The 13,274-nt window shown below is 43.6% G+C and overlaps 1 protein-coding gene across 1 annotated transcript in view; it reads right to left on the minus strand.

The window, feature by feature from the left end:
- The window catches only part of LOC120371018 (calcium-activated chloride channel regulator 1-like), a 35,906-nt gene extending 23,600 nt beyond the window's left edge, over positions 1-12,306 (minus strand). Inside the window, exons 1-6 of the mRNA XM_039486460.1 lie at positions 12,150-12,306; positions 10,462-10,602; positions 9,865-10,015; positions 8,095-8,212; positions 5,034-5,211; positions 1,071-1,298 (exon numbers count right to left, since the gene is read on the minus strand). Coding sequence (XP_039342394.1) covers positions 1,071-1,298; positions 5,034-5,211; positions 8,095-8,212; positions 9,865-10,015; positions 10,462-10,602; positions 12,150-12,299 — 966 coding nt within the window. The 5' untranslated portion in view covers positions 12,300-12,306. The remainder of the gene's footprint in view (positions 1-1,070; positions 1,299-5,033; positions 5,212-8,094; positions 8,213-9,864; positions 10,016-10,461; positions 10,603-12,149) is intronic.
- Positions 12,307-13,274: the final 968 nt, after the last annotated feature.

Below are 13,274 nucleotides of genomic sequence, written 5' to 3' on the forward strand. Positions count from 1 at the left end.
GCTTCTCCAGGGCACAAAAGGATGTTGTGCCTCCCACAGGGAAGCTGAGGATCTTCTCTTCCCAGAGATAGACCTGTGGGCAGGTCCTATTTCTAGCCCTGAAGGTCTGAGAGATATCAAACTTGAAAGTTGTAACATATTTGAGAACAGACGTTGTCACTAGCTCAGATTGAATGTTTGAAACAAATAAATTAGGGATGAGGAAATTCTGTATATTAGGGAAAGAATACAACAGAGGTTCATATAAAAATAGCTCTTGGAAGCTGGGTAGTGGTTTGGAATGTAAGAATAAAACCTGGGGAGATGGATTTATGGGCAGAAGGCAGGTGAAGCTTGAAAAGGTACAGGATAGATTGCAAAAACTGTGGCAAACTTATCACATAATTCTCACTTCTAAGTGATATTTATACATATGAACACACCTTATTCAGGGAGATTATACTGGATTTACTTTAAGAATGGTAAATTTGAGGCCCTAAACAGATTGAGAGTCTCTTTCAGGCTCATATCAACTGTAGCAGCCTCTACAAGATAAAAATTGTGCTAAATTTAAATAAAAAAAAGCCTCGCCCTGGTTAATCCATCATCACTTTATGACAACGCAAATTCTTGACTCATTAGGGTGAATGATTATGAGGAAAAGTATTTCATTTTTATTTTGCTATACCTAGTGACATATATTTATTTTTTAAATAATTTGAGAGAGTCACTATGAAAAATATCATGAAACTTGCATCTATGATATATTTTCTGTTTTGGGGAAGTACAGTGGTTCTGACATTCTGGATCTGAAACTAAAAATAGGAGCACAAGGTATATTTTGTAATGAAAAAGAGACCAAGTCAGGCACATCATTTTTAGGAATTTGATGAATTTCCTTTTAGCAATACCTAAATATGTATTATGGGAGAAATAGTGGCCTCAATTTTTTCTTAAAGAATAAAGGATGATTATGGAAATATTGATTAAAGAAAATACTGTAATATATATACACGCCACATTGTTTTATAACTGTCTAACTGCTTCTAAGCAGTTCTGCTTAAAAAAAGAACTTATATGTTTATTCTTACCCAATCCATGCTCCCAGAAACATCAAGTACTAGACAGACTACTCTGTCTCTGGTCTGCAGCAATGAGAAGGAGGTCTCAAATGGAGGACTTGTGCTATTTATTGAAGAGGTGTTACTGAAGTCAGAAGAGTTCATAATTACTTCCCAGGTGCTTTTGTAGTTGCACATTTTGTTCTGCATATTTGTAGCCTTTTCATTATGAGTACTTTGATCACAGAACTCAACCACCTAAAAGAAGCCAATTGGAAAAGAAGAATGATTACTGAAAAGCAAGAGAACACATGTAGTAGCAAATCCCAGTCTACTATTTTTCCATTGCTCACCATAGCCACAAATACAGAAATTCTTTGCCTGCTCTAAAGGCTATAGAGAATAAAATCTTTCTATGTCCTGGACCTTGGAATAAGTCACCAAAGAAGTGTGTTCCCAAAGAATCTGTCTCAGGAGTTACACAGGTATGTCCACGCTGCAGTCAGAGGTATGACTGGAACTCAGGCGGGCATACACATGCTGTCTTTAATCCAGCTAGTTTGTCTATAGATAGAAGTAAAGATGTGGCAGCCTGGGCTGTACAAACCCACCCAGAACTCTGGATATATACTGCATATTGCTAACCTGCACCACTGTCCATTGCACCACATCTTCACTGCTATTTTTAGCCTCACTAGCTAGATTAAAGGTAGCACCAATATGCGTGCCTGAACTTCCGTCATACATCTGAGTGCGTGTAGACATACCTGTATTTAATCAGTGTTGTAAGGATGTCCTGGCAATGCAGACATCATCAGCAAAGTTCACAGTTATGTAGTTACTATGGAGTCTCAGTGAATTGATACATAAGGCTCTACACCTGGGACACAACACACTCTGCCAGGGGAAAAGTATGCAGAAGGGGAAAAAAGTTTTCAAAACAAAAACCCTCTGATCTTCCTGTCTGGCAGGAATACTTTTAAAGAGGATGAACATCTCGCTGTGTCTGTGCCCCCTTGCTACTCCCAGCGGGGAAGAATTTAGCCCACAGAATATTTTCAAAGCTCCAGAGTAAGGTGCAGAGAGTGCCTCTAGCAAGTTGCTGAGCACACTCAATATCCATACATTTTAGTGGGAGTTTAGTACATCACAGGATTAGACTTTCACAAAGGAATAAACCTTCTCAATGTTGTAACAGAAAATGCCCCAGCTGGGTAACTTTGTTATCTGACCCAAACGGGAGCAAAAGTTTCCACAACATCAGGGTCTTTCCGTACACCTGTGATGGGACAGATAGGCCCCACACTGGCAATGAAAGGGTTAATGAGAACTTATGGACCCAGTTGGCCCCATCCCAGTACACCAACAGCAAATGTCAGGCACAGAGAGAGGAGCTAAAGGAAACTAAACTCAGGGCTGCCCAGGAAGAAGAGCAGAACTCTGCTTCTCCAGAGAGAAGCCTGGTTGCAGATCAGAGTCTGAGCCAGCTTGCTGGCCTGACAAGCTCCTGCTAGAAGGGACAACCAGCTCCTGGGGGATCAGCCGAAGCACAGACTGTTTGGAGACAAGCCTTGAATAGATAGGCTGGGTCCCTCATAAGTTTCATCAGACAACTCTGTTTTGAGTTGTGTTTTTTGTTGTTGTTCCTGATTCCCGTGGAAGGGGTAGGACTCAATAAGTGAGCCTTGGCCAGAGGGGAAAAGCCCCTGGACCTCCTAGACATAGCAACATATCAGCAGAGACCTGCAGCTAGATGAATGATACCCTGAAGGGCCACAAGGGGGCACTACAGAGGCAGCCCATGCAGAACAAACTTGGGGGAGGATGCAGACCTAGCACTGTGGGAAAGGAAAAGGGAAAAATCAGCACACGTAAGGAAGAGACTCCCCAGCAGTATGGACATGGAGCAACTACTGAAATCAATGGTAGAGTGGAACACCCACCAACACCAGCAGCAACAGCGGCTCCTACAGCAACTGGCCACTCAGCAGCAGCAACTGACTTGAGACTTAGCTGCTCAGCAGCAGCAGCGACAAAGGCTGGTGCAACAGGGCGTGACCGGACTGCAGCTTCCCACAATGGCTGATCTCCCACTATGGGTCTGGTGGACATGGGCCTGGCCTTAGCCCTCGTGCTGGTCAGATTCATGAAGATGGGGCCTGAAGATGATCCAGTGACTTTTCTTAAAAACTTTTAAATGGGTGGCAGTGGCAGGAGGAGTATGTCATCAGCATACGCTGACAGGACTGCTCCCAACTGTGGCTCATGGAGCACCCACCCTGTTAACCTCCTACAGAAGAGATGGAGGAAGGGCTCTTTGGCCAGAGCTGGCCTGACCTTAGACATCCTTGACACATCCCTTGCCCGAAGCTGACAGGTTCAGTCAGTCCAGTTGAGCCTGTCCAAGGACTCCACAGAGGCATACAGGACCTGGAGAAAACCCACAAACTGGGGCCTGAAGCTGAATGCCTACAGAGTGCCCTGGAGATAACCGTGTTCCACCCTGTCAAATGCCTTCTCCTGGTCAAGGGACAGGAGGGTGAATGACAGACCATCCCTACACCCGCGCTCGAGGAGGTCCCGGACCAAATAAAGTTTGTTGAAGATAGGATGGCCCGGGATGGTGTAGGTCTTGTCAGGGTGGACCTCATCCACCAGCACGGACCCCAGCTGCAGCAAGATGGCCTTCACTGGGACCTACTAGTCCATGTTGAGAGATGGGAGGCCAATTCCAAAGGTCATGGAGGCCCCCCTTCATTGGTAGCAAGGTGAGTTCACCTTGCCTGCACAACAGAAGAGTCATCCCACTTCCTAAGAACTCAGCCCAGATGATGGCAAGGTCCAGACTGAGGATGTCCCAGAACACATGGTAGAACTCCACAGTCAGAGAAGTCATGGGAGCTACAGAGAATCCATGCTGTTATCTGGATACTTCCCGAAATGCTCCTTAGATTTATGTAGGGTGGGGAGCCAATCAGGAGTCATGGGGCTGCTGTCTGTCAGACCCCTGAAGGTGAGACTTCCCATTGTCTGTGTCCACAGCAGGTCATGGGCAGTGGCTGGCAGGATACTACTACCAGTTTGTAGCAGGGTTCTCATTTACTGTGGCCTTTCTCAACAATCTGCTCAAGAACAGCAGCCCGAGAAAGATCCATTGGACGGAAACCTGTGCGAAGGTCTTTCAGCCACAAAGGCTCACCTCCGTAGAAAGCCCATTTTATACAGCCTGGACTTCACCAAGAAATTCCTTCTACACACTGATGCTTCTGAAGCTGGATGGGGGCTGTCTTCTCCCAAGTGGTTGATGCACAACCCATTCTGAGTTACAAATTGTTTCCAAGAGGGGCCTACTCCATTATAGAAAAAGAGGACTTAGCTGTGAAATGGGCCATGGAGGCACTCCAATATTACCTTCTTGGCAATTAATTCACCCTGGTCGTGGATCATGCACCTCTATGATGATTCCATGCCGTGAAGGACATCAACCCCCAACTCATATGATGATACCGCTCTCTGCAGACCTTCTCCTTCTGTGTCTGGCATAGGACTGGGTTGATCACTGAAATGTAGACTTTTTATCTGAGTAGAGGGGAGCTGCAGGGCAAAGCAGTGCCCTAAGTAATATCCTTTGTGGGTGGTGGGTGATGAGGCAAATAGGCCTGGCAATGATGGCCTATGGATCCACCTCACTATACTTCAGCAAATGTTGGGCATGGGGAGGGAGGACTGGAAATGTTGCTCGGAAAGCAGAGGGGAAGTTTTTTGGGCAGAGTGATGGCTTGAAAGAGGCTTGGAACTGTGAACAAAGAAAATACCTCCTGTTTGATTCCTGCTGTCTTCAGAGTAACAGGACTTTGTGTATATTCTTTGTAAACAAACAGGATTGCATCAAAGAAATACTTTACTCCATATCAGTTTCTCCTAATGGAAACAACCTATAAGACCCAGAATACTGGCTATTCAATTGGGTCAAAAAGCAGTAACAATACTTACAGAAGGGAGGCTTTGCATGTACATTATAGATGCTGGGGAAATTTGTGTTTTATCTGGTATAAATTTACATCCAGCTTCATACAGCTTTGTCTGTTGATCATATTCGCATTCTCTTGTCGTGCAGCTGTTTCCCACGCAGCTTTGGAGTATATATTTACCAGTGACATCAGCTGAACATCTGAAGGAAGGTGAGATAGAAAGAGGCTTAGCTAACAAGCCACATATAATCAACAAATAATCATAGAATATTAGGGTTGGAAGGGACCTCAGGAGGTCATCTAGTCCAACTCCCTGTTCAAAGCAGGACCAATCCCCAGACAGATTTTTGCCCCAAATCCCTAAATGGGCCCCTTAGGGATTGAACTCACAACCCTGGGTTTAGCAGGCCAATGCTCAAACTACTGAGCTATAATAATAATAAATAAATCTGTTATTTATTATTTGAATCATGATAGGCCGAAAGCCTCCAAACACGATTGGCATTAGTTGGGCACCATGGGCAGTGGGTGAACCACGGACTTGGGGAGGCTAGGCCCCGGCCACCCCATCCCTTCTACCTGGGGCCCTGCCCCTCCTGCCCACCTTCCCCCGCTGGAGCCCAGAGGCCTCCCCTCCATTCCCGGAGCGCCTGGTGGATGGGCAGCACAGCCCGGTCCTCAGCCCCAGAGTGGCAGGCAGGTAAGCGGGCAGGCAGCTGAGTGCAGGCCGCAGTGCAGTGGGTGGGCAGCATGCCCCCCACCCCGAGCACCAGGTGGGTGGGCAGCACAATCACTGGCTCCAGCTGCCTGGGGTCCCTGGCTGCAGGCCGGCCCCCACTAGCCCGAGCCTTGGACAAGAGCCCTGGAGCCCTCCCAAGAGGGGGAGGTCTGGAGGTTCCCACCCAAGGTGGCGGCAGAAGCAGCCCCTGCTCATGTCACAGGCCCCCTGCCCAGGGCAGGTGGAGGGACTCAGGCTCCCCACAGCTGCCCATGCAGCTCTCCTTGACCCGGCTCCAGCCAGGGTGCAGGCCATTATAAGAGCTGGATGGGCAGCTGTGGGCAGGTGGAGGGTCCATGGTTCCTCTTAGCTGCTTGTGCAGCTCTTATCATGGCCAGGCTGCAACTCTGAGGGCCACCCACGGCCGGAGCCGGGTCAGGGAGAGCTGTGCGGGCAGCTGTAGGGAGCTGGCCTGTAGTCACAGACCCTCCTCCTGCTCTGGGCAGTGGGGACATGGCTTAGGGGCTGCTCTCAGCCCCTCCACCCTCCACCCGCACACCGGGCAAGTGGAGGGTCTGCCACGGCTCCCCATAGCTGCCCGGGTTCCCCAGCTGGACTCAATGCTGGCCTGGCCAGGGGGTGGGGCTTGAGGAGGGAAGAGTAGGGGAAGAGGTGGGGTCTGGCCAGGCCCATCCACTTTCAAAAAGTGGGAGGGCTATGGCCCCTGGGTCCTGCCTGGTTCCAGTGCCATTGGCCCGAGGCCCCAGCCACATGAGAAGGAAGAGCCACAGCAGAGTGCAACTGGAAGCAGGAGGGGATAGGGGAGGATTGTGGGTGGGGCCATGCAGGCAGTCTGGGTAAGCTTAGCTTCCCCTGCCTTTGATACCTGCCACCCATGTTAGACACCATCTCTGCTCCAAAGACTTTACAATCTAATTTACAAGTGGGCTGGTAGTCTTTTTTGTTGTTGTTGTTTTCTCCAGAGGCATTCCCAAGAAATTATTTATAGGTTGTGTGTGAAACACCATCTATGTGAAGAATAACAGTGCAAATGCCTCCACTACTCCATCAATATGCCTCAATCCAGACATGAAGGACCCTTTCCTGAGGTGAACTGGTACTAGCTTCTCCATGCCCATTCAATCACTGTCTCTGGGACAGAGTTCTAGGGCTAGAGTTCAGCCAACACTCTGATCACCAAGGTACTAGCAATTCCCCCTGGAGTGGACTTAACTGGGAGACGGGTGCTCAATGGCTTAATTAGACACAGGGCTGATGTGCTAATGAGAGCAATCAACCCATCAGCTGGGAGCAGTTAAGAGGCAGGAAGGAAGTGCAAGAGGGAGGCTGCCAGGAGATACAGGGGCTCACCATGAGGAGATCTTTCCCTCTGCCACCCCAGAGAGTGGGCGATGGGGAAGTTTATGTACACTCGTATGTTGCTGCCCAAGGCTGTACTGAGGAACTGGTGGAGGGGACCTAATAAATAACACACTGATGCTTATAAACCTGGAACGTGTCCAGCCGGTTTGCGGTGTTTGAAAGGGCGGAGCAGGGAGCCCTGTCACAGTCTCCTTCAGAGGTGACTGCCAGTTAGAGTGCCAATTGCAGTACAGAAGTTTGGTGATGTTGATACTTGTCCATTAGGAATTGGACTGAAAACACCAATTCATTTCACAGTGGTCAACAAGTGACTTGTGTATGGTTCCAGTTCAGATCAGTGCCTGAGAGGTGAAAAGTTCTGTATCCCATTTCAAACTCACTGAGATATCCAGTCTCACTCTGTTTTTTGTTTCTCATTGACAGAGTTGAACATTTAAAAAAACCACTTAAATATGCAGAATCTAGAGAACATTATCATAAGATAGTAATAGCGCTAAAACAGGGCAATAATGGGGTGTGTACTTTGAACATGTCCCTTTTTAATATTTCAATAACACTAAACATGAACTAGTAAGAATGGTTTGGAACTTCCAGGATCTCCCCCACACCCCTGAGGAACTTGAGAAAACATTCTTATTTACTAGATGCTAACTGCTATTTGATAAAGCCAGGGTAAATCAGAATGTAGAGAACGGGAACTCAAATCTGTAATTGCACCTAAATTAAAAGTTCATTTAGTGGTAAAAATGTGATGCATTATAAAATGATAGTGATAATTCAATGAGACTTATCTGTGGGCAGCAATATTGTTAGTTAAACATTGTCCTATAGCTTCTTTTTTAATCCTATGAACAATAACTCGACAAGACTCTTCACGTAGAGCTCAAAGTACAGATTGAACACAGATATCAAGTATGTGCCAAGTATCACTGAGCTATTTAAAATTTCATCAGCTGAAGACAAAATATAAAAACATTGGTACCTAGTTGCTTCAACACTTGCTTTTCCAGAGTTTACAGACACATAGAAAGGTGCATCATTATTGTATTCATCAAATACTCCCCAACGAAGATGAGCCCATTCATGGACAAAAACTTTGGCTGTGGAAAAGTAGGAGCATATATGAATTCTAAATACAACACTTTAAAGTTTACTTTATATTTTCATAGATCATTTAAACAAATTTAGGCCCAATCCTACAATAGCCTCTGCTTGGACATACCCATGTGCCCACACAGGACTCACTGTGGGATCCGGCTTGAAACCCAAATAGCTCACTGTGTTCAGATTAACCCTCCCAGAACAATAACAGACCTAAAGTAAAGATCTGTTTCCATACAATAGCTTCTGACTATTCCAGGTATCAAGCAAGGTTTCTCATGTTACCCATGTCTTTTAAAATCATCATTCTTAGCTCTTATATAACACAAAGGAAAAGTGTATATTAGAAAACCATGGAGAAGTTAGTTTAATTTCAGTTTAGGGTAAAACTAAGGATTATGTAGATAGTTGAAGGTGGAAAAAGTGTAAAAGGTTAGACAACCAGAATAGTTTTGCAGAAAACCAAACTATCTCACCAAGACAATCTACCCCCTTTCTTGCAGGTGTTGGTAAAGTCATTGATGTGGACAATGAATATAATGTTGTCTAACTAAAGAGCTTTGAACTAAAGATGGGCCATGGAAGCAGAGCTCAGCTCAGATGAAGTTTAAGGCAGAATTCAAGGTTTGAGTTCAATGCTTCACCCAGCTAGAATTTGGGTTTATATTTGACTTAACTAGAATCCAATGAATTATTCTAAGGAGCTTTTTGTCCCAAACTTCCAGAAATCTGATGAGAAAGACTGTTCTTGTGAGATTTCCACCATTTTAGGCCAACAGACTTCTACATTTTTGATCCAAGCTAATGCAGGTTCGTCTTGGATTTGAATCCAAATAACCTTTCACCTTTACCAGGGTTCAGATTTAAGGGACTGGTTTTGACCTAGCTCTATTAAAAAAGAAACACATAAATGATTGATTCTAACTTGTGTATGGAACAGAGATAAATAAATTGGACACTATATTGGTTAAATGGGCATAGGAGAACGTCATTGTTATGACAGCAGGTTTCACTGCACAAAACGGAGAGGTCTCTATTGGGTCTTTTTTATTTGCTTATTAATGCCTCGCATAGGCAATGCCCATGCAGTCAAAAAACGTGCTGATGAAATCAAAATGGGAATATTGTTCATTCCTTGTGAATGTGCACTTACAAGAAGGGTAATTGGGTAAATGTAACTTTCAGAAGTTCCAATAAAAACCTTCACGTCCTCAGAGCAGGATCCGCTCATGAGAGTTTGGTCTATTCTAGAATCCACTGGGACTGGTTTTACCTGCATGTTCACCCCCAGGTTACACTCACTGCAACTCTCAGATTAGTTTACTGCATTGTAATGTTAGGATATAGATTATTTCCAAGTCAAAGCAATGATTTATGAGGAAAAACAACCCTCATTTACTGTAAAATTATTAGCCAGAATTTTCAAGAAACTGGTCATTTTAGGTGCCCTCATTTCTGAGTGTTCAACTTAAGACTCATCCAGGGAGCTTGATGTTCAACACTGTGTGAAAAACCAGGTTCTTTTAAAGTTTCGCAGGTTGGGCAACCAAAAACTGAGACATCCAAAGTAACTAGTCACTTTGGAGAATCTTGGCCATTGCATATTTATGACAATTAAAGCAGAAAATTAAGGTCCAATAGATGGTGCTACCTCGTGATCCATAGATGTTATACAAATTGTCATTTAACAGGAAGTTGGGAGTGAAATGAATGTATCGTCCCTTTTCCCCACATCCTCCATATTGCAGCGTGTAGGGATCATCTCCGTACTTCAAGAAAGGATTAGCCACGATAACATCTGCCTGAAAATAAAATAGCCCTTGTTTAAAGAGCAGCAGGAAATGGAGGGTGGCAGATGATTCTGTTGAATGGGCTCATCCTGCAGCTTTTACTCACAGAACACTCCCATCGATTGTTTCCCTGGGTAAGGACTGCAGGACTGGACACTAGTGGGCAATACAAATTCTGAAAATAGTAATTTGTATTCCTTCATTATTGGAAAAACTTCGGGCTTGTCTACAAGGTGGGGTAACGCACTACGGGGGAGGTGGGGATATCTAAAGTGCAGCACTTTGTTAAAGTGCATCAGGGAACCTTAATGCATACCAGCAGGGCCTACAAGGATTAATTAATGAGCAACATGTTAGTGTGGTTTAGAAATCATACCTCCATAGTGTGCATTACTCCACCTTGTAGACAAGACCCTATGTCTTAAGCGTATGAACACAACAAATACTCTAAGTCTTACCTTATCATATGACTCTGTTTTTACCCGTAAATACTCAGGTTTTGGCAGCCAATGCAGAGGAATTATAATTTTTACAGCCTTGAAAAAAAATCTCTGTTTTGTAGCAGTGAACAAGTAAGTAGAAGCCTCTTTGACCATGTCCTGGTAGGGAAAGAAAAGATTTATGAATAACTAATTGAATGGTAGAGGCGATGAGTAGTTTAGCCTTGCCAGGAAAGAAGAGTACATAAAATAACATTAAATATATGAAAGCATAGAAAGAAACCAACCTTGGCCAAGGGAAAGGCTGGGACAGATTATTTCCCTCGTGGAGCAAGGAGAGACCAAAATGTAACTCTGAAAGACTCTGGATTTCTCGTAAAACAGTGCAAATATACACTGTCCCTTTCTCAGGTCTTATGATAAAAAACACAATCTAGCCCTTAAACTAAAACCTGAAAGAGATCCTTCCAAACATGAAATTTCCTCAAAAAAGTTACATGGGCTTGAGGTGAAGGATAGTTCAGTCCTGGACCAGTCCTTTTCATTAATCTGTAAAGTGTACTGTGGTGCTTGATGAATCAAATAAAATAATAAATAGTAATAACCAGTGGTTTCCTTTTTCTTCTCCCTGGGAGTCCTCATTTCTCTGCTCCACTTCTATTAGGTTCTAGTTTCTTCCTGCCTCTACAGTGGGCACTACTTTGTCACTATTCCCCTCCTCCTTGCTCCTTCCCCATGTCTCCTGAGTAGTTTGGGAGTCACTAGTTAATGGCTATGCCCCCCTCGGTTTATTGTTCTCTTTACAGCAAGTGAATGCTCATTGACCAAATCATGTGAACATGGAGCAAAGATCTACACTGTGACACTGAGAACTTAAAATAATAACTACAAACAGAAATATATATATACACACACTCACCCATACATATACACACACACCAAGGGTTTTTAAGAACACAGTGAATGTCTGCAAGGACTGGGGGAAAGGAGGGATAAAAGGAAATGGCAAGCATTGTAATGGAGGTTCAGTAATTGGCAATTAAATATCCATGTTCTGGAGATTCTCTAGTCCTGGGGTCAGCAACCTTTCAGAAGTGCTGTGCCAAGTCTTCATTTATTCACTCTAGTTTAAGGTTTGGCATGCCAGTAATACATTTTAACATTTTTAGAAGGTCTCTTTCTATAAGTCTATAATATATAACTAAACTATTGTTGTATGTCAAGTAAATAAGGTTTTAAAATGTTTAAGAAGCTTCGTTTAAAATTAAATTAAAATGCAGAGCCCCCCTTACCCCCAGACAGGTGGCCAGGACCCGGGCAGTGTGAGTGCCTCTGAAAGTGAGTTCGTGTGCTGCCTTTGGCATGCATGCCTACTCCTGCTCTAAGCTAAGGTACTCATGGTTTGGAAAGAAGTAATTAAGAAGGAGGTGATACATAGAATCAGCCTGACCCTGAGCCATAATATTCCTTCAAGAGATGAGTACAGTAATTTCATTAACAGCAGCACTTGAATAAAAATTCAAGCTAAGAACAAATTTAGTAGCCATAGAATTGATCTAGTTCCCATGAAAATAAAAAACAATAAAAAAAACCAACCCTTGACATTAATGGGGGCTGGAACTGGTCTTTTAAGATTACTGCTAATCTAGAGGTAGAAATCTGGAAGTCTGAATATCACTGAATGACAAATATACAAATGTTCTTACCTGTATGTTTCTAATGATATTGTGATCTTCTGGTAACTCAGGGTTAATTGCAATAACAATATCCTCATAGCCACCATTTTTCAGCTGTACCATAGAACCTCTCACCACAGGTACTAGAAATAAAAGAACCAAGCTCTTAAACACCCTCATTGTCCCGTTCCCCACAATTTTTTGTTATGAAAATGATGGCACAGCAGCGCTATTTATACAATTGCTTATTTACACAGAAGAGTTTGTACATTTTATGGCAAGCACCAGTATATAAGGATGTGCAATGTAAATCAAGATTGCATAACTGCGTTCAATCTGATGGTGTCAGGTTATATATTAATACACTAGGGAAATTCCCAAAGACTGTAATAATATGAATCTGAACTATTTCCTCATCCAATTGATGCATCCTGAAGTGACCAATGTCGTGTTGTCATGAATATATTGTAAATAGTTTATAAGGAATTTACATTTTACAGTATCATGAATCAACTTGCAAACACAGCAGTTCTGAATTTCTATGAGAAAACTCTGATCAATACAACAGCTATGTACTTAGGCCCTCTCAGAGGTCCAGAGAGGCCTGGGCCACTTCCAACTTTTGAGGCCCCTAGCCACAATAAAAATAAAAAATGACGACACATGAAAACAAAATAAGACACCAAAAAACTGAGTGAGACAATTTGAATTTTTTTTATTTAACAAATGCTTTTCTAGCTTTTGTGCAATGTCACAGTTGATATTAAGCATGGCTTTTGTCTCATAGTTGAACGTATCAGAGGGGTAGTCGTGTTAGTCTGTATCCACAAAAACAACAAGGAGTCCAGTGTCACTGTAAAGACAAACAGATTTATTGGGGCATAAGCTTTCATGGGTAAAAAACACGCTTCTTGCATCTGAAGAAGTGGGTTTTTTACCCACAAAAACTTATGCCCAAATAAATCTGTTAGTCTTTATGATGCCACCAGACTCCTCATTGTTTTTATAGTTGAATTGTGATAGCTCTTTACCTGCTTCAACACGTTGAGGGTGTGTTATTCACCTGAAGCCACTGATGCAGGCAAACTGACAAAAATACACAATGCAATTGTGGTATTAGGAAACACCCCACAGAGTCCAAGTTTGAGTATTTCT

This window comes from Mauremys reevesii, linkage group 8, assembly GCF_016161935.1.
Source record: "Mauremys reevesii isolate NIE-2019 linkage group 8, ASM1616193v1, whole genome shotgun sequence".
NCBI classification, from domain to species: Eukaryota; Metazoa; Chordata; order Testudines; family Geoemydidae; genus Mauremys; species Mauremys reevesii.